This window comes from Nerophis ophidion, linkage group LG27, assembly GCF_033978795.1.
Source record: "Nerophis ophidion isolate RoL-2023_Sa linkage group LG27, RoL_Noph_v1.0, whole genome shotgun sequence".
In the NCBI taxonomy this organism is placed as follows: domain Eukaryota; kingdom Metazoa; phylum Chordata; class Actinopteri; order Syngnathiformes; family Syngnathidae; genus Nerophis; species Nerophis ophidion.
In genome coordinates, this window is record NC_084637.1 from 35,577,649 (window position 1) to 35,600,429 (window position 22,781).

The 22,781-nt window shown below is 38.9% G+C and overlaps 2 protein-coding genes across 2 annotated transcripts in view; one reads left to right on the plus strand and one right to left on the minus strand.

The window, feature by feature from the left end:
- si:dkey-11f4.7 (piezo-type mechanosensitive ion channel component 2) overlaps positions 1–17,098 on the plus strand; it is a 117,916-nt gene extending 100,818 nt beyond the window's left edge. Inside the window, exons 50-55 of the mRNA XM_061889169.1 lie at positions 4,498–4,590; positions 6,405–6,574; positions 10,530–10,646; positions 10,795–10,874; positions 13,483–13,693; positions 16,173–17,098. Coding sequence (XP_061745153.1) covers positions 4,498–4,590; positions 6,405–6,574; positions 10,530–10,646; positions 10,795–10,874; positions 13,483–13,693; positions 16,173–16,428 — 927 coding nt within the window. The 3' untranslated portion in view covers positions 16,429–17,098. The remainder of the gene's footprint in view (positions 1–4,497; positions 4,591–6,404; positions 6,575–10,529; positions 10,647–10,794; positions 10,875–13,482; positions 13,694–16,172) is intronic.
- A 297-nt stretch (positions 17,099–17,395) lies between these two features.
- Positions 17,396–20,392, minus strand: atp5f1e (ATP synthase F1 subunit epsilon). Its single transcript, XM_061889170.1, has 3 exons — positions 20,233–20,392; positions 19,327–19,448; positions 17,396–17,487 (listed from the first exon to the last, which is right to left on the minus strand). Coding segments are annotated over exons 1-3 (156 nt in total). The 5' UTR covers positions 20,265–20,392; the 3' UTR covers positions 17,396–17,485.
- Between the last annotated feature and the right edge of the window lie 2,389 nt (positions 20,393–22,781).

Sequence of the window (22,781 nt, forward strand, 5' to 3'; positions counted from 1 at the left end):
ACACCTCATAGTACTACTACCCCCATGCAGTACTCCTACACACCTCATAGTACTACTACCCCCATGCAGTACTTCTACACACCCCATAGTACTACTACCCCCATGCAGTACTTCTACACACCTCATAGTACTACTACCCCCATGCAGTACTTCTACACACCTCATAGTACTACTACCCCCATGCAGTACTTCTACACACCTCATAGTACTACTACCCCCATGCAGTACTCCTACACACCTCATAGTACTACTACCCCCATGCAGTACTTCTACACACCCCATAGTACTACTACCCCCATGCAGTACTTCTACACACCTCATAGTACTACTACCCCCATGCAGTACTTCTACACACCTCATAGTACTACTACCCCCATGCAGTACTCCTACACACCTCATAGTACTACTACCCCCATGCAGTACTCCTACACACCTCATAGTACTACTACCCCCATGCAGTACTTCTACACACCTCATAGTACTACTACCCCATGCAGTACTTGTACACACCTGATAGTACTACTACCCCCATGCAGTACTTGTACACACCTCTTAGTACTACTACCCCCATGCAGTACTTCTACACACCTCATAGTACTACTACCCCCATGCAGTACTTCTACACACCTCTTAGTACTACTACCCCCATGCAGTACTTCTACACACCCCATAGTACTACTACCCCCAGGCAGTACTTCTACACACCTCATAGTACTACTACCCCCATGCAGTACTTCTACACACCTGATAGTACTACTACCCCCATGCAGTACTTGTACACACCTCTTAGTACTACTACCCCCATGCAGTACTTCTACACACCTCATAGTACTACTACCCCATGCAGTACTTCTACACACTCCATAGTACTACTACCCCATGCAGTACTTCTACACACCTCATAGTACTACTACCCCATGCAGTACTTCTACACACCCCATAGTACTACTACCCCATGCAGTACTTCTACACACCTCTTAGTACTACTACCCCCATGCAGTACTTCTACACACCCCATAGTACTACTACCCCCATGCAGTACTTCTACACACCTCATAGTACTACTACCCCCATGCAGTACTTCTACACACCCCATAGTACTACTACCCCCATGCAGTACTTCTACACACCTCATAGTACTACTACCCCCATGCAGTACTTCTACACACCCCATAGTACTACTACCCCCATGCAGTACTCGTACACACCTCATAGTACTACTACCCCCATGCAGTACTCGTACACACCTCATAATACTACTACCCCAATGCAGTACTTCTACACACCTCATAGTACTACTACCTCCATGCAGTACTTGTACACACCTGATAGTACTACTACCCCCATGCATTACTTCTACACACCCCATAGTACTACTACCCCCATGCAGTACTTCTACACACCTCATAGTACTACTACCCCCATGCAGTACTTCTACACACCTCATAGTACTACTACCCCCATGCAGTACTTGTACACACCTGATAGTACTACTACCCCCATGCAGTACTTCTACACACCTCATAGTACTACTACCCCCATGCAGTACTCGTACACACCTCATAGTACTACTACCCCCATGCAGTACTCGTACACACCTCATAGTACTACTACCCCCATGCAGTACTTCTACACACCTCATAGTACTACTACCTCCATGCAGTACTTGTACACACCTGATAGTACTACTACCCCCATGCATTACTTCTACACACCCCATAGTACTACTACCCCCATGCAGTACTTCTACACACCTCATAGTACTACTACCCCCATGCAGTACTTCTACACACCTCATAGTACTACTACCCCCATGCAGTACTTCTACACACCTCATAGAACTACTACCCCCATGCAGTACTTCTACACACCTCATAATACTACTACCCCCATGCAGTACTTCTACACACCCCATAGTACTACTACCCCCATGCAGTACTTCTACTATACTTGATACAAGTACTCTTTCAGTAATACAGCACATACTTGTAGTTTGTTCATACAACAACTTATACAAATACTTTGTTTTAGTAACAGAACTAATATATGTACTTTCTTGTAGGAATACCACCAACAATACAAGTACTTTGTTTTACTAATACAACAACCAGTACAATATTTTTGTTTTACTTACACAACAACTATTATGAGTACTCTGTTTCAGTAATAAGCCAACTAATACAAGTACTTTCATTTAGGAATACAACAACCAATACAAGTACTTTGTTTTACTAATACAACTAATACTTGACTTTCTTTTAGGAATACCACAACTGATACAATTACTTGGTTTTAATAATACAACATCTATTATAATTTATTTATTTATCTAATACAATAACTAATACAAGTACTTTGTTTTACCAATACAACAACCATTTCAAGTACTTTGTTTTACTAATACAACAACTATTATAAGTATTTTGTTTCAGTAATACAACAACAAGTACATGTACTATGTTTTACAATTACAACAACTATCAGAAGTACTTAGTTTTTTTAATAAAACAACTAATCCAAGTACTTAGTTTTAGTAACACAACAAAAAATACAAGAACTGTATTTTAGTATTACAAGAAATATTTTAAGTACTTTGTTTCAGTAACACAATAACTAACACAAATACTTTGTTTTTGTATCACACCAACAAATACAAATTACTCTGGTTTTGTAGTACAACAACAACAGAGTACTTTCTTTTAGAAATACCATTATACCACATCTAAAACAAACACATGTTTTTATTAACACAGCAACTGATACAAGTACTATGTTTTACTAATACAACAACTATTATAAGTACTTTGTTTCTACCAATAATACAACTAATACAAGTACTTTGTTTTACTAATACAACAACTATTATAAGTACTTTGTTTTACCAATAATACAACTAATACAAGTACTATGTTTTACTAATACAACAACTATTATAAGTACTTTGTTTTACCAATAATACAACTAATACAAGTACTTTGTTTTACTAATACAACAACTATTATAAGTACTTTGTTTTACCAATAATACAACTAATACAAGTACTTTGTTTTACTAATACAACAACTACTATTAGTACTTTGATTTAGTAACACATCAACAAATACAAGTACTGTCTTTTAGTAACATTTTTTAAAAGTACTTTGTTTTGCTAATATAAAAACTAGTATATGTACTTTGTATTAGTACCACAACTAATGCAAACACTTTTTTTAGGAATACAACAACTAATACATGCACTTTGATTTAGTAACACAACAACTAATACAAGTATTATGTTTTACTAATCCAACAACTATTATAAGTATTTTGTTTACTAATAAAACAACTAATACAAGTCAAGTCCTTTGTTTTACTAGTACAACAACTATTATACGTTTTTATTTTATTAATACAAGTACTTTGCTTTACTAATACAACTGTTATAAGTTGTTGTTATAAGTTTGTATTAGTTAAACAAAGTACTCTTTGTTTAACTAATACAAAAACTATTAGTAACACAACTAAAACAAACACTTTTTTTAACTAATACAACTATTATAAGTACTTTGATTTAGTAAGACAACAACTAATACAAGCACTTTGTGTTAGTAAAACAACAACGAATACTAAGTACTGTGTTTTAGTAGTACAGCAACTAATACATGTACTTTGTTTATGAATACCTTTGGCACCGAGACACAGCCGGTGTTTCTTTGTTTGTTTTGAAGCTTTAACACAGAGTGGTCAAGCGAACATGTTTTTCTACGGCAACCAGCAAGTTTTTGGATGGGAAAATTGTGATATTAAGTCAGCTCTTACCGGAGACTTGAGTGGATTATGCGACCTCCTCCTGTAGCTGTCAAAAAGGCAGCTGTGATCTTGGCTCCTGCATTGGCTTTTCTCAGAGACACTGGCGTTCACCGCAGCCCTCCGACTTTCAAGTATGACTTTATAATCTCACTAAAACACTAGTAACACAATAAGTTGATAAGGGATTTTCCAGAATTATCCTAGTAAATGTGTCTAATAACATATGAATCGCTCACACTGCTGTCACCTTTATATTTTCTAGTGCTTCACTCTAACTTTCCTCATCCACGACTATTTTATCCTCGCTCAAATTAATGGGGAAATCGTCACTTTCTCGGTCCGAATCGCTCTCGCTGCTGGTGGCCATGATTGTAAACAATGTTCAGATGTGAGGAGCTCCACAACCCGTGACGTCATGCGCACATGGTCTGCTACTTCCGGTACAGGCAAGGCTTTTTTATTAGCACCAAAAGATGCCAACTTTATCATCGATGTTCTCTACTAAATCCTTTCAGCAAAAATATGGCAATATGGCGAGATGATGAAGTATGACACATAGAATGGAGCTGCTATCCCCGTTTAAATAAGAACATCTCATTTCAGTAGGCCTTTAAGGAGTTTACCTCAAAGACGTGTCAGTTTATTCATCTGTATTATAATCATTATTATATTATATATAATCAAATCATGAATGTGTACATATTTCAGCCCTTATTCACCATGAGTGCACAAGAGCAGAACTTGGTTGCCTACTCAGACGCTGGATTCAACCGACTCACCAAAATCTACGCTACCTACCCGGTGAGATGCTCTCTCTCTCTCTCTCTCTCTCTCTGTGTGTGTGTGTGTGTGTGTGTGTGTGTGTGTGTGTGTGTGTGTGTGTGTGTGTGTGTGCGTGTATGCGTGTGTGTGTGTGTGCATGCATGTGTGTGTGAGTGTGTGTGTGTGTGTGTGTGTGTGTGTGTGTGTGTGTGTGTGTGTGTGTGTCTGTGTCTGTGTGTGTCTGTGTGTGTGCGCGTGCGCGTGTGTGTGTGTGTGTGTGTGTGTGTGTGTGTGCGTGTGTGTGTGTGTGTGTGTGTGTGCGTGCGTGCGTGCGTGCGTGCGTGTGCGTGTGTGTGTGCGTGCGTCACATTGAATCAGGTTCGAACAGAACATTGGAGGCAGGCCACTCCCAGGCAGGTTAGGGCGGGGCATGAAGCTTCCAGAGCAGGAGACAAAATGATGTTAGACATCCGTGTCAGGAAGGAGAGTGATGACATCATGAGAGGTGAAAGGATGTCACTTCAGGAGGGCTTCCAAAATAAAAGCTTGCACTCCACTAATGTGGTAGTTTAAAGGGGAAGTGCACTTTTTCATTTACAATCCTTATAGAAGACCAGAACATATAAGTTTGTTTTCTTTATTTATGCATTGTAAATTGTAAAATATGGCAAGTAGGAGGTGGCTAATAATGCAGCTAATGAGAGTACACTATTGTGCCCAGGAAGTCACCAACAATACTCCATTTATATGTTGGGACCTGAATATTAAGAAGTATTAGTGATGATGTAGTTATATGCGCTACCACAGAGGAACTACTTTCAGTAGGTCACAGAGAGCTAACTAGCTTATGCTGCTATATTGACATATTGAGCTGCTGCATTCTATTAAATAGTTTAGTTACATTTAATCGAGAGTAAATACTAGTTTCGTTACATTTAATGGAGAGTAAATACTAGTTTAGTTACATTTAATGGAGAGTAACTAGTAGCTTATTTCTATTTAATCAATAGCGTAGTCCCATTTAATGGAGATTAACTAGTAGCTTAGTTCCAATTAATGAAGAGTAGTTAGTTACTTTTATTGGAGAGTAAATAATGGCTTAGTTATATTTAATAGAGATTACTAGTAGTTTAGTTACATTTAATGGAGAGCAACTAATGGCTTAGTTACATTTAATGAAGAGTAACTACTTACTTTATCCATTTTCCAAGTAACTTGGCCATCACTGGTGTGTTTGTGTTTTAGCTAGCATATGCTAACATTAGCCTCGTTCTAACATCATTAGTCAATGTGCATCCACACCAAACAAACATTGGTCAACTCACATTCTCTGATGCCTAAAGAGCTGCACTAGTCATCTAAGAGCACCATACTGATAAAGCATGTTTGAAGCATGATACTGATAAAGCATGTTTGAAGTACTGAATAGTGATAGTGCATGATAGTGATAGTGCATTATAGTGATAGTCCATGATAGTGCATGATAGTGATAGTGCATGATAATGATAGTGATAGTGCATGATAGTGATAAATGATGATAGTGATAGTGCATGATAGTGATAAAAGATGATAGTGATAGTGCATGATAGTGATAAAATATGATAATGATAGTGGCAGTGCATGATAGTGTTTGATATTGATTGTGCATGATGCTGACTGCATGATAGTGATAGTGCATGATAGTGATAGTGCATGATAGTGATAGTACATGATAGTGATAGTGCATGATACTGACTGCATGATAGTGATAGTGCATGATAGTGATAGTACATGATAGTGATAGTGCATGATAGTGATTGGGCATGATAGTGATCGTGGATGATAGTGATGCCACAGGTGTGTTCCTCTCTCAGGGTGCCATGCAGTTCCTGATGAACTACCAGGCTGAGGACTTGGTAGTTGCCAAGATCAAGAGTGATGCTAGTCTGTTGTGGACCGTCAGTCCTGCTAGTCGCCAGGACATGATCCAGGAACTAAGTACTTCTCCTCACGTCTACATCACGCTACGATGGACCCTCTACAGGTACTACACTACATCTGTACTATACTACGTACTATTAGTACATCACTACGATGGACCCTCTACAGGTACTACACTACATCTGTACTATACTCCGTACTATTAGTACATCACTATGATGGACCCTCTACAGGTACTACACTACATCTGTACTATACTCCGTACTATTAGTACATCACTACGATGGACCCTCTACAGGTACTACACTACATCTGTACTATACTCCGTACTATTAGTACATCACTACGATGGACCCTCTACAGGTACTACACTACATCTGTACTATACTCCGTACTATTAGTACATCACTATGATGGACCCTCTACAGGTACTACACTACATCTGTACTATACTCCGTACTATTAGTACATCACTACGATGGACCCTCTACAGGTACTACACTACATCTGTACTATACTCCGTACTATTAGTACATCAATACGATGGACCCTCTACAGGTACTACAGTACATCTGTACTATACTCCGTACTATTAGTACATCAATACGATGGACCCTCTACAGGTACTACAGTACACCTCTGTACTATACTCTGTACTATTAGTACATCACAACGATGGACCCTCTACAGGTACTACACTACATCTGTACTATACTCCGTACTATTAGTACATCAATACGATGGACCCTCTACAGGTACTACAGTACATCTGTACTATACTCCGTACTATTAGTACATCAATACGATGGACCCTCTACAGGTACTACAGTACACCTCTGTACTATACTCTGTACTATTAGTACATCACAACGATGGACCCTCTACAGGTGGGACTCTACACATCTTTGTACTAGTACTGTGTGCAATCTATAAAATACTGTGTACTTTTAGTGTGTACAAAATAAAAATAGTGTGTACTATAAGTGTGTACAATCTACCAAATACTTTGTACTATTCGTGTGTACAACTTCTAAAACACTCTGTGCTATTAGTGTGTGCAAGCTATAAAATATTGTGTACTATTAGTGTGTCAAAGTATAAAATAATGTGTACTATTAATGTGTACAAAGTATAAAAAAGTGTGTACTATAAGTGTATACAAAGTATAAAATAGTGTGTACAAAGTAGGGCTGGGCGATATATGGCGGGTTTGTTTCTGTGCACCCTCGTGTGTGAATGTTGTCTGTCTGTCTGTGTTGGCCCTGTGATGAGGTGGCCACTTGTCCAGGGTGTACCCCGCCTTCCGCCCGATTGTAGCTGAGATAGGCACCAGCGCCCCCCGCGACCCCAAAAGGGAATAAGCGGTGTTTTAGTACACACAAAGTTTCAGTAGATCAGAGCGCTGAGTGAAATCATCATGAGTGACATCATCATGAGTAACATCATCATGAGTGACATCATCATGAGTGACACCATCATGAGTGACATCATCATGTGTGACACCATCATGAGTGACATCATCATGAGTGACATCATCATGAGTGACATCATATTGAGTGACACCATCATGAGTGACATCATCATGAGTGACATCATCATGAGTGACATCATCATGAGTGACACCATCATAAGTGACATCATCATGAGTGACATCATCATGAGTGACATCATCATGAGTGACACCATCATGAGTGACATCATCATGAGTGACACCATCATGAGTGACATCATCATGTGTGACACCATCATGAGTGACATCATCATGAGTGACATCATCATGAGTGACATCATCATGAGTGACATCATCATGTGTGACATCATCATGAGTGACATCATCATGAGTGACATCATCATGAGTGACATCATCATGAGTGACACCATCATGAGTGACATCATCATGAGTGACACCATCATGAGTGACATCATCATGAGTGACATCATCATGAGTGACACCATCATGAGTGACATCATCATGAGTGACACCATCATAAGTGACATCATCATGAGTGACATCATCATGAGTGACATCATCATGAGTGACACCATCATGAGTGACATCATCATGTGTGACACCATCATGAGTGACATCATCATGAGTGACATCATCATGAGTGACACCATCATGAGTGACATCATCATGAGTGACATCATCATGAGTGACATCATGTGTGACACCATCATGAGTGACATCATCATGAGTGACATCATCATGAGTGACACCATCATGAGTGACATCATCATGAGTGACATCATCATGAGTGACACCATCATGAGTGACACCATCATGAGTGACATCATCATGAGTGACATCATCATGAGTGACACCATCATGAGTGACATCATCATGAGTGACACCATCATGAGTGACATCATCATGAGTGACATCATATTGAGTGACACCATCATGAGTGACATCATCATGAGTGACACCATCATAAGTGACACCATCATGAGTGACATCATCATGAGTGACACCATCATGAGTGACATCATCATGAGTGACACCATCATGAGTGACATCATCATGAGTGACATCATCATGAGTGACACCATCATAAGTGACATCATCATGAGTGACACCATCATGAGTGACATCATCATGAGTGACATCATCATGAGTGACATCATATTGAGTGACACCATCATGAGTGACATCATCATGAGTGACACCATCATAAGTGACACCATCATGAGTGACATCATCATGAGTGACACCATCATGAGTGACATCATCATGAGTGACACCATCATGAGTGACATCATCATGAGTGACACCATCATAAGTGACATCATCATGAGTGACACCATCATGAGTGACATCATCATGAGTGACACCATCATGAGTGACATCATCATGAGTGACACCATCATGAGTGACATCATCATGAGTGACACCATCATGAGTGACATCATCATGAGTGACACCATCATGAGTGACACCATCATGAGTGACATCATCATGAGTGACACCATCATGAGTGACATCATCATGAGTGACATCATCATGAGTGACACCATCATGAGTGACATCATCATGAGTGACACCATCATGAGTGACACCATCATGAGTGACATCATCATGAGTGACACCATCATGAGTGACATCATCATGAGTGACATCATGAGTGACACCATCATGAGTGACACCATCATGAGTGACATCATCATGAGTGACACCATCATGAGTGACATCATCATGAGTGACACCATCATGAGTGACACCATCATGAGTGACATCATCATGAGTGACACCATCATGAGTGACACCATCATGAGTGACATCATCATGAGTGACATCATCATGAGTGACACCATCATGAGTGACACCATCATGAGTGACATCATCATGAGTGACATCATGAGTGACATCATCATGAGTGACACCATCATGAGTGACATCATCATGAGTGACACCATCATGAGTGACACCATCATGAGTGACACCATCATGAGTGACATCATCATGAGTGACACCATCATGAGTGACACCATCATGAGTGACACCATCATGAGTGACATCATCATGAGTGACATCATGAGTGACACCATCATGAGTGACACCATCATGAGTGACATCATCATGAGTGACACCATCATGAGTGACATCATCATGAGTGACACCATCATGAGTGACACCATCATGAGTGACATCATCATGAGTGACACCATCATGAGTGACACCATCATGAGTGACACCATCATGAGTGACACCATCATGAGTGACACCATCATGAGTGACATCATCATGAGTGACACCATCATGAGTGACACCATCATGAGTGACACCATCATGAGTGACATCATCATGAGTGACACCATCATGAGTGACACCATCATGAGTGACACCATCATGAGTGACACCATCATGAGTGACACCATCATGAGTGACACCATCATGAGTGACATCATCATGAGTGACACCATCATGAGTGACACCATCATGAGTGACACCATCATGAGTGACATCATCATGAGTGACACCATCATGAGTGACACCATCATGAGTGACATCATCATGAGTGACATCATCATGAGTGACATCATCATCGTGTTGACAGGAACGCCTCCATCTGCATGCATGCCAAGAGTGCAGGGGAGCACACTGTCAAGTATGATGACCACACCTTCAAGGAAGGAATCCTGCGCTTGCTCAAGGGCGACAACAGCCAGCACCTGTGAGTCCATCTTTCACACCAACATCTGCACCACACCATCAACATCTGCACCACACCATCTTTGATATCAACATCTGCACGATACTTCTCAAAGACCATCTTTGATATCAACAGATAGATGATGAGCACTTCCTGTATCGCCACTCAGGGTCATCAACTCTCTGCTGCCAAAGTTCCTGAGGGGACCCAAAGGGGCGGAGTCTAAGATGGCCACCAGGATGGACGTGGGTGAGTGAAGATGGCGTCTCACACATCAAACATTATATCCTATTGTCTTCTTATTGAACATCAAACTTCATACATTACACAGTATTCTTTGAACATTAAACATTATACAATATTCATTCAACATTATGCATGACAGAATATTCATTCAACATTATACATGATACACTATTCATTACACTTTATACATTAACAACAAATATAAATGATACAATATTCATTAAACATGCATGATGCATTAAACATTATGCACTAACCAATAAACATTATATAGTGTACATTACACTTTAAACATTAAACGATTAACATTGAATATTAAAACACAAAATATTATATGACACATTAAATATACATTAAGCATTGTACATGATACATTAAACATTATATATATATATGTTAAACATTATACAGGATATATCATACATAGTTTATACATTAAACATTATACATTAAACAATAAACATTGATATATTAAACACTGTACAGGATATATTAAACATTATAGTTTATACATCAAACATTATGCATGTTACATTATACATGTTACACTAAACATTATACATGGTACATCAAATATACTGTATATGATACATATTCAACTTTACACATTAAACATACATGATATACAAACATTATACAATGAACATTGAACATGATACATTAAACATAGATGATGTCAAAGCGCTTTGAGTACCTTGAAGGTAGAAAAGTACTACACAAGTACAACCCATTTATTTATTTAGATGATACATAATCATATATAAATGTTATACACTAAACATTATACATGACATATTTAAGCATTATGCATACATGATACATTAAACATATATAAATGTTATACATCAGATCATTATACATGACATATTAAACATACATTAAACATTATATATACCTGTTATACATCAATCATTATACATGACATATTAAACATACATGATACATGAAACATGTATCATACATGCTGTGTTATCACGAGACATTATACAATTAACATTAAGCATTATACATGAAACATTATACATAATCAAAATAATGCCTCATACACTAAACACAATACATTTATATTACAGAAGGTACATTTACATCACACGTTATACATGATACATCAAACATGATATGTAATACTGTAAATATTAAGCAATATACATGATAAACATGATATGGTAACATAAAAATGTGATACATTAAACATTATACACAATGCATCAAACATATTGTACTTAAAATAGTTTTGAATCACAAACTAAAGTAAAACATTACAAAATGTTTGTCTGACTTTGACAATTCAATATTCTTTTATTCAAGTTCTTTGAGATGAAACATGCTAATAATTGACTCTCATTTGCATATATTTGATGTACCTCATTAATTATGAAGTGTGATCATCAATACTTCAAATGTCATCGTCTAACATCACACATTTACATGCAATTTATGTACATGAAGTTTTATCATTCACATACATCAAGTATTGTCATTATCGCTAATGCTAGCTAGAAGCTGACATTAGCTATATGCTAGCTGTAAGCTACATGCTAATGCTAGCTAATATTAGCCATAAGCTCATTTTAGCTACATGCTAATGCTAGCTAGAAGCTAATGCTTGTATTATTACTTCAATGTACTGTAAAATATACTTTTAAATACTGTGACATGCCTAAATATACTTTGATATACCGGAATATATTTAAAAATGCTTGAAAATATTGTAAATACTTTAATAAACCTTGAAATACTTGAATATACGTTCAAATATTCAAATACACTTTGAAATACATTCAAATACATTCATATACCTGAATGTACTTTTAGATACTTGAATATACTTTGAAATATTACAATATACTATGATACACTTAATTATATTTTGAAATATTTGAATATACTTTCAAATACATGAATGTACTTTGAAATACTTGAATTAACTTTTTACAAACTTGAATGTACTTTGAAATACTTCATATTACTTTAAAATACATGAAAGTACTTTGAACTTCTTGAAAGTACACTTAAATGTATTTTGGTATACATGAGTGTACTTTGATATACTTAAATGTACTTTTGAATACTATAAAGTAATTTAAAGACACTTGAAAGTACTTAAAAATATGTGAATGTACTTGGAACTTCTTGAAAGTACTTTAAAAATATGTGAAAGTACTTACAACTTTAAAGTACTTTAAAATACTTGAATATAATTTGAACTATGTGAAAGTACTTTATAATACTTAAATATATTCTGAACTACTTGAAAGTACTTTGAAATACTTCCATATATAGATAGTACTTTATTGATTTCTTCAGGAGAGTTAAAAATATGTAGTTGAAGTACTTAGTACTACTACTTCCTTGTACTTAGTACTACTACTTCCTTGTACTTAGTACTACTACTTCCTTGTACTTAGTACTACTACTTCCTTGTACTTGGTACTACTACTTCCTTGTACTTAGTACTACTACTTCCTTGTACTTGGTACTACTACTTCCTTGTACTTGGTACTACTACTTCCTGGTACTTGGTACTACTACTTCCTTGTACTTGGTACTACTACTTCCTTGTACTTAGTACTACTACTTCCTTGTACTTAGTACTATTACTTCCTTGCAGGGTCGACGGACTCCTTGTCCTTCTTCAGACCTTTGACCTTGTCACTGCAGAAGGTCAACAGCTCCTCCCAGCAGGAAGCTGACCAATGGTGGCTTCTGCAGGAGTGCCCGCCCCCTCCCCTCTTGTCCAATCACAAGTGTCGCAGCATCCAGATCACAGTCTTCAACGACAAGGTCAGCCCCGCCTCTCTGGGCTTCCTGGCTGGACACGGGTAGGTCACATGACACCTCTCGCCTCATATAGAGGATCTTTGACGAGGTTTTTACATTTACTCAGCAGAACTCTCGCCTCATTGTGAGGATCTTTGACGAGGTTTTTACATTTAGTCAGCAGAACTCTCGCCTCATAGAGGATCTTTGACGAGGTTTTTACATTTACTCAGCAGAACTCTCGCCTCATTGTGAGGATCTTTGACGAGGGTTTTTACATTTAGTCAGCAGAACTCTCGCCTCATAGAGGATCTTTGACGAGGTTTTTACATTTACTCAGCAGAACTCTCGCCTCATATAGAGGATCTTTGACGAGGTTTTTACATTTACTCAGCAGAACTCTCGCCTCATATAGAGGATCTTTGACGAGGTTTTTACATTTACTCAGCAGAACTCTCGCCTCATATAGAGGATCTTTGACGAGGTTTTTACATTTACTCAGCAGAACTCTCGCCTCATTGTGAGGATCTTTGACGAGGTTTTTACATTTACTCAGCAGAACTCTCGCCTCATATAGAGGATCTTTGACGAGATTTTTACATTTACTCAGCAGAACTCTTGCCTCATATAGAGGATCTTTGACGAGGTTTTTACATTTACTCAGCAGAACTCTCGCCTCATATAGAGGATCTTTGACGAGATTTTTACATTTACTCAGCAGAACTCTTGCCTCATATAGAGGATCTTTGACGAGGTTTTTACATTTACTCAGCAGAACTCTCGCCTCATATAGAGGATCTTTGACGAGGTTTTTACATTTACTCAGCAGAACTCTCGCCTCATATAGAGGATCTTTGACGAGGTTTTTACATTTACTCAGCAGAACTCTCGCCTCATATAGAGGATCTTTGACGAGGGCTTTTACATTTACTCAGCAGAACTCTCGCCTTATATAGAGGATCTTTGACGAGGGTTTTTACATTTAGTCAGCAGAACTCTCGCCTCATATAGAGGATCTTTGACGAGGGCTTTTACATTTACTCAGCAGAACTCTCGCCTCATATAGAGGATCTTTGACGAGGGCTTTTACATTTACTCAGCAGAACTCTCGCCTCATATAGAGGATCTTTGACGAGGGTTTTTACATTTAGTCAGCAGAACTCTCGCCTCATATAGAGGATCTTTGACGAGGGTTTTTACATTTACTCAGCAGAACTATCGCCTCATATACAGGATCTTTGACGAGGGCTTTTACATTTACTCAGCAGAACTCTCGCCTCATATAGAGGATCTTTGACGAGGGTTTTTACATTTACTCAGCAGAACTCTCGCCTCATATAGAGGATCTTTGACGAGGGTCTTTACATTTACTCAGCAGAACTCTCGCCTCATATAGAGGATCTTTGACGAGGGTTTTTACATTTAGTCAGCAGAACTCTCGCCTCATATAGAGGATCTTTGACGAGGGCTTTTACATTTACTCAGCAGAACTCTCGCCTCATATAGAGGATCTTTGACGAGGGCTTTTACATTTACTCAGCAGAACTCTCGCCTCATATAGAGGATCTTTGACGAGGGTTTTTACATTTAGTCAGCAGAACTCTCGCCTCATATAGAGGATCTTTGACGAGGGTTTTTACATTTACTCAGCAGAACTATCGCCTCATATACAGGATCTTTGACGAGGGCTTTTACATTTACTCAGCAGAACTCTCGCCTCATATAGAGGATCTTTGACGAGGGTTTTTACATTTACTCAGCAGAACTCTCGCCTCATATAGAGGATCTTTGACGAGGGTTTTTACATTTAGTCAGCAGAACTCTCGCCTCATATAGAGGATCTTTGACGAGGGTTTTTACATTTAGTCAGCAGAACTCTCGCCTCATATAGAGGATCTTTGACGAGGGCTTTTACATTTACTCAGCAGAACTCTCGCCTCATATAGAGGATCTTTGACGAGGGCTTTTACATTTACTCAGCAGAACTCTCGCCTCATATAGAGGATCTTTGACGAGGGTTTTTACATTTAGTCAGCAGAACTCTCGCCTCATATAGAGGATCTTTGACGAGGGTTTTTACATTTACTCAGCAGAACTATCGCCTCATATACAGGATCTTTGACGAGGGCTTTTACATTTACTCAGCAGAACTCTCGCCTCATATAGAGGATCTTTGACGAGGGTTTTTACATTTACTCAGCAGAACTCTCGCCTCATATAGAGGATCTTTGACGAGGGTCTTTACATTTACTCAGCAGAACTATCGCCTCATATAGAGGATCTTTGACGAGGGCTTTTACATTTACTCAGCAGAACTCTCGCCTCATATAGAGGATCTTTGACGAGGGTTTTTACATTTACTCAGCAGAACTCTTGCCTCATATAGAGGATCTTTGACGAGGGCTTTTACATTTACTCAGCAGAACTCTCGCCTCATATAGAGGATCTTTGACGAGGGTTTTTACATTTAGTTAGCACATTGAAGTGCTTCTGTATAAGAAGATAATTGATTTAGATATTGACTCTCTGACCCTCCCGCAGCATCGTGGGTCTCTACATGTCGGTGGTCTTGGTCATCGGTAAATTTGTGCGAGAGTTCTTCAACGGCATCTCCCGCTCCATCATGTTTGAGGAGCTGCCGTGTGTGGACCGCGTCCTCAAGCTGTGCACGGACATCTTTGTGGTGCGCGAGACGGGCGAGATGGAGCTGGAACACACGCTCTTTGAGAAGCTCATCTTCCTCTACCGCTCGCCAGAGACTATGATCAAGATGACCAGAGAAAAGAAGGACAGCTAGCGAGCTAGTTAGCTACGCCACACCAACCTCCAACTCTTTGTCTTACCTGTAATTTATTTGTGTTACCCTCTTCTTAGTTTCATGTACCCTGTTAACTTTGTTTGTTACTAGCAGGTAACGCGTTACCATTTTCTTGGTGTCATATTGCTAACCTAATAATGATCTGGTACTAACATGTTACAACCCTTGTAGTTACATGTTACTAACCTGATACTGTGTTACTAAAATTAACTTGGTACTAATGTGCTACTATCATGTTAGTTTCATATTACTAATATGTTACTTTAATGTTATTAACCTGTAAAAGTGTTACTAATGTTACTTACCTGTCACTTCTGTTAACCTGTGACATGTTACTAACCTGTTACCAGCATAGTTTTATGTTTGTAACCATGACTAACTTTTTATTAACCCGTAACAACGTAGTTAGTTTCATGTTTACAACCATGACAAACATGTTATCAACCTGTAACTTGTGTTAGTTTCATGTTACTAAGCTTTTACTTTCAAGTAACTAACCTGTTGGTTGTATTGGCCTGTTAGTTGTCTGTTAATAACTTGTAACTTCAGTGTTACTAAGATGACTAAGTGATTGCATGTGTGTGTAATACTGGACTGCTGTCTGAAGGAGTCCACCTTGGTCACTCTGTTCTTAATAAAAGTTAAGGATCCGTGTTCCCCGTCTGCTGGCTCATTTTTGTCACCATATTTGGATTAAAAACACTTCTTGGATTTCAGCAACCTGGTTAGGCCACCAAATATTGAATAACATTGAGCAATTGAAAGAATGTTGCAATAAGATGCAAGATTACATTTGTTCCTCATGTGTTGTAATCAATAAGTTTCATTGATGTAGTGATTAGTTCTTCTTTTCATCTACTAAACTCATTGTCATTCTAATCTATTAGGCAGATGCTTATACAACATTTCTGTCAAAGTGTGTCAAATAGCAACAATAAAAGAAAAGTACTTTGCCATCCATCTACTTTAATGACAACTAAGGGACAGGAAATAGGTCAGCTGACGCTCACGGGACAGGAAGTAGGCAGACGTCACATCCTGCACACACAAACAAACAAACAATATTGGTGCAAATCTTTGCAATCTACATTTTATCCTACAAGTCAGGAGTGTCCAAATTTCGGACTGCGGGCCGTCAGCGTCTTCAATTTGGCCCGCAAGACAGCAGAAGTCCTATAAACAATTTTAAGTGTGAGTGGTGTCGCCTCATCATACCTAATATCCAGTGCTCTGACTGATGCCATCTGGTGGCCAACAAAAGTAACTGCCATTCACTGTACTTTCAAGAAGATGTAGCACAGCATTCACTTATATGACCCAATCCACACAACCATCCTCAGTTATGGTGCAGAAAAATAAACCTTTTATGACCCATTCTACACAACCTTCTCTAGCCATGGTGCGGAAATACAATCTACTTATATGACCCAATCCACACAACCTTCCCTAGTCATGGTGCAGAAAAACAAATCACTTATATGACCCAATCCACACAACCTTCCCTAGTCATGGTGTGGAAAAACAATCTACTTATATGACTTGATCCACACAACCTTCCCTAGTCATAGTGTAGAAAAACAATCTACTTATATGACTTGACCCACACAAACTTCCCTAGTCATGGTGCAGAAAAATAATCAACTTATATGAGCCAATCCAAAGAACCTTTCCTAGTCATAGTGTAGAAAAACAATCTACTTATATGACTTGATCCACACAAACTTCCCTAGTCATGGTGCAGAAAAATAATCAACTTGTATGAGCCAATCCAAACAACCTTTCCTAGTCATGGTGCAGAAACAAAATCAACTTATGACTTGATCCACACAACCTTCCCTTGTCATGGTGCAGAAAAATAATCAACTTGTATGAGCAAATCCACACAACCTTCCCTAGTCATGGTGCAGGAAAAAAAAATCAACCAGCATGAAAATTCAACAAACATGGTCACACACAACTTGCTCGTTGAACTTTGAGGATATTATAAAAAACATTCAATCAACATAAAAAAAAAAAATGACACCCATTTAAATTACAAGGGATGATGGGAAAAAAGGCAAACCACTCTCCACACTGAGCCATGTTTGGTGCATTTTGCTGCTTGATATTTCTGAACTGAATATGGATTGAAAATTATTTGCAAATCATTGTATTCTGTTTATATTTACATCTAACACAATTTCCCAACTCATATGGAAACAGGGTTTGTACTTACATGATGTTTTGTTGCCAGAAGAGCGTGAGTGTACTTACATGATGTTTTGTTGCCAGAAGAAGAGCGTGAGTGTACTTACATGATGTTTTGTTAAATGATAAATGGGTTGTACTTGTATAGTACTTTTCTACCTTCAAGGTACTCAAAGCGCTTTGACACTACTTCCACATTTACCCACTGATGGAGGGAGCTGCCATGCAAGGCGCCAACCAGCACCCATCAGGAGCAAGGGTGAAGTGTCTTGCTCAGGACACAACGGACGTGACGAGGTTGGTACTAGGTGGGATTTGAACCAGGGACCCTCGGGTTGCGCACGGCCACTCTCCCACTGCGCCACGCCGTACACTCACGCCAGAAGAAGAGCGTGAGTGTACTTACATGAGGTTTTGTTGCCAGAAGAAGAGCGTGAGTGTACTTACATGATGTTTTGTTGCCAGAAGAAGAGCGTGAGTGTACTTACATGATGTTTTGTTGCCAGAAGAAGAGCGTGAGTGTACTTACATGTTTTGTTGCCAGAAGAAGAGCGTGAGTGTACTTACATGATGTTTTGTTGCCAGAAGAAGAGCGTGAGTGTACTTACATGATGTTTTGTTGCCAGAAGAAGAGCGTGAGTGTACTTACATGATGTTTTGTTGCCAGAAGAAGAGCGTGAGTGTACTTACATGTTGTTTTGGGTTTGATGACTTTGACGCTGGCCTCCGCAGCCTTCATGGCTTCAGTCTGGGCCTGCGGCTTGAGGGCAGCCCGCACGGCGCCTGCACAGATGGCCGAGAAGCGGATGTAGCTGCAAACAAGACAGCATGCTAGTCAATCAGCGCCTTTGTCAACTAAGCATGCAAGACTGTGACGGAGCCAAGTTAGCGGACCTAGCAACATAAGACATAAGAACGTTGACAGTGGCATGTTAGCGGACGTAACAACATAAGACATTAGCAGACATAAGAACATAAGACATTAGCGGACATAAGAACATAAGACATTAGCAGAAATAAGACGTTAGCGGACATAAGAACATAAGACATTAGCAGACATAAGACATTAGCGGACATAAGACCATAAGACATTAGCGGACATAAGACATTAGCAGACATAAGACAGCAGACATAAGACATTAGGGGACATAAGAACATAAGACATTAGGGGACATAAGAACATAAGACATTAGCGTACATAAGAACATAAGACATTAGCAGACATAAGAACATAAGACATTAGCGGACATAAGAACATAAGACATTAGCGGACATAAAACATTAGCGGACATAAAACATTAGCGGACATAAAACATTAGCGGACATGAAACATTAGCAGACATAAGACATTAGCAGACATAAGACATTAAGGGACATAAGAACATAAAACATTAGCGGACAAAAGGGCGTGAAAAGTAGAAACATTAAATGACGAAAGCGCGGCAAGGGTGACTAGCATTAGCATTAGCATGCGCCAACCAGCGCTACTTCATCTAAGCTGCGCGACATTAGGCCAAGTCAACACTTGCTGATAGAGAAAGTAGACGAGGTGAGATGTTGAAGTGTTGACATTTGAGAGCATTGAGGCTTCTTCACCTGAGTCCTGCTTGTCTCCAGTAAGCAACCATCTTGTCAGCCTCAAGGACACTCGGATGTCTGCCTGCTGGGTGATGACGTCATTTACAAGCGCCGAGATAGTTTTTTCTTTTTTTTTGTGTATGTTTGAAATGTTTATTTTAAGAAAACCTCCGTTTATTTTATATTATTATACTAGTCCACAAGGTATTCGTTTTGGACAAAACGTTAATAAAACATTCAACTATCACTGCACGTAATATTTCAAGCTCAGGAAATGACGTCATTTCGCGCGTGCGTGGTGGACCGATGGGATAGTTTTTTATTTTTATTTTATTTCGATAACATTAAACATTTGAAATAACGACAAGCATATCGTTTGTACATTAACAGGAAGGTGTAACACACACTTAACGGACAAACAATAAAATAAGAAGGAACGTGCGCGAGGGATGCCACTAGAATAAAAAAAAGGGAATACTTATAACATTTTCAGGCCGTTTATTTCAATTTTATTTGATGATGATCATTTTTATGATTATTTTTAGAACCTAAGAGGTGAGCATGGCCTTTTTTGACATGTGGCTTTACAAAAAGACACGCCCCCTTGAAGACACGCCCATCGTGGCAGTACAACGCGAGAGGACGTTTGATTTGTGACGTCATCCGATATCGTCGGATGTAACGCAATGATGCAACGCAGGAATATTAATATGATGTGGTTGGCTAAGTTTTATATTCATAAATGTAACTTTCTCAATAACCCACCTGTTTTTTGTGACTTTAAAAAAAGAATGCCAACTCTATATTGAAACACTCTCCATCTCCACCAAGCAAAAAGCTGTGAAAACCATCCAAATTTAATTATTTACTGAACTTGTGTGAGCCTATGGCCTTGCACTTTGTTTTATATGTATATATGTATATATATATATATATATATATATATATATATATATATATATATATATATATATATATATATATACATATATATATATATATATGTATATATATATATATATATATGTCTTGATTGGATTATCCAGAGAATAGTGCTCGATACCGTGGTAGAGCGCAATATGTAGGTGTGGGAAAAAATCACAAGACTACTTCATCTCTACAGAAGTGTTTCATGAGGGGTTCCCTCAATCATCAGGAGATTTTAATGGAAGCATTCACATACAATGGTTTATATAGGGCACAGAGTGGGTGGGTACAGGCAGGCGTAGGGTGTGGTGATTGGCTCATGTGTTACCTAGGAGGTGTTTCCTTCTGTGGCGGCATGTTGAAATAATTTCACTGCGCTTGTTGAGAGATGATAGATCGGGATGATATATAATAAACAGTTTCTCTTTTAAGCATAGGTTGCATCTTTTATTACCACTGTTGTAAGGTGTGCTGGATGCAAGAATTTGCCATGTTATTGAATATTCAACATTGTTGTCTTTGAGGTTCCAAATGGGTTTGCTGAGTTCTGTAGAATTCCGCAAAGGCTGGTTTCTAAAGGAGGCGTTGTGATTATTCCATCTTGTTTTGAACGCTCCTTCGGTTAATCCTACGTACGTGTCGGATGTGTTAATGTCCTTGCGTATTACCTTTGCTTGGTAAACGACTGATGTCTGTAAGCACCTTCCGTTGAGAGGGCAATCAGGTTTCTTGCGACAGTTACATTCATTATTGGTTTCAGAGTCGTTTAGTCTGGGGGTAGGCAGTCCTTTTGCAATTGCTTTGTTGTGGTTTGAAATGATTTGTTGCATGTTATTCATACAGCTGTAGCTCAATTTAATGTTGTTCTTGTTGAATATTTTTCTTAGGGTGTTGCCTTTGGGGAAGTGTTTGTCGATCAGAGTGAGGAACTTGCGGCCGATGTTGGTTGAGACGTCTTTGCTGAATGGCGGATTGTACCAGATGATGTTGTTTCGTTTTCTGCTCTTTTTTGGTTGGTTTCCTGGAGTGGGTTCATAGGTGAGGGTGAAGTTGTATCCGCTTTCATCAAGTGCTTTCTGGTACGGGGGGTTGCTTGGTCGAATTCAGCTTTGCTGGATGACAGCATCGATAGCCTTTTATTAATTCCGGTAGGTATTCTCTTCGTGGTGGTGGGTGGGTGGTTGCTGTCGTGGTGCACATATTGGAGTGTTGTGTTGGGTTTCGTGAATGGTTGGTAGCTGTTATTTCTCAGGTTGAAAGTGACGTCGAGGAAGTTGACGGTTTGCTTGTTGGCTTCAATCGTGATCCGTAGGCCGTTTTCTTTGAAGATTTGGCATATGCGCTTCTTGGTGTTCTCGCTGCTCCTTGGCGAGGCGCGGCACACTGTCGCAAGAAACCTGATTGCCCTCTCAACGGAAGGTGCTTACAAACATCAGTCGTGTACCAAGCAAAGGTAATACGCAAGGACATTAACACATCCGACACGTACGTAGGATTAACCGAAGGAGCGTTCAAAACAAGATGGAATAATCACAACGCCTCCTTTAGAAACCAGACTTTGCAGAATTCTACAGAACTCAGCAAACACATTTGGAACCTCAAAGACAATAATGTTGAATATTCAATAACATGGCAAATTC

Excerpts from the sequence above, each read along its gene's own strand:
- atp5f1e (XM_061889170.1), bottom strand. The coding sequence starts at position 20,264 with ATGGTTGCTTACTGGAGACAAGCAGGACTCAG. Across the intron at positions 19,449-20,232 it reads TGGAGACAAGCAGGACTCAG|CTACATCCGCTTCTCGGCCA; the intron begins GTGAAGAAGCCT and ends TCTTGTTTGCAG.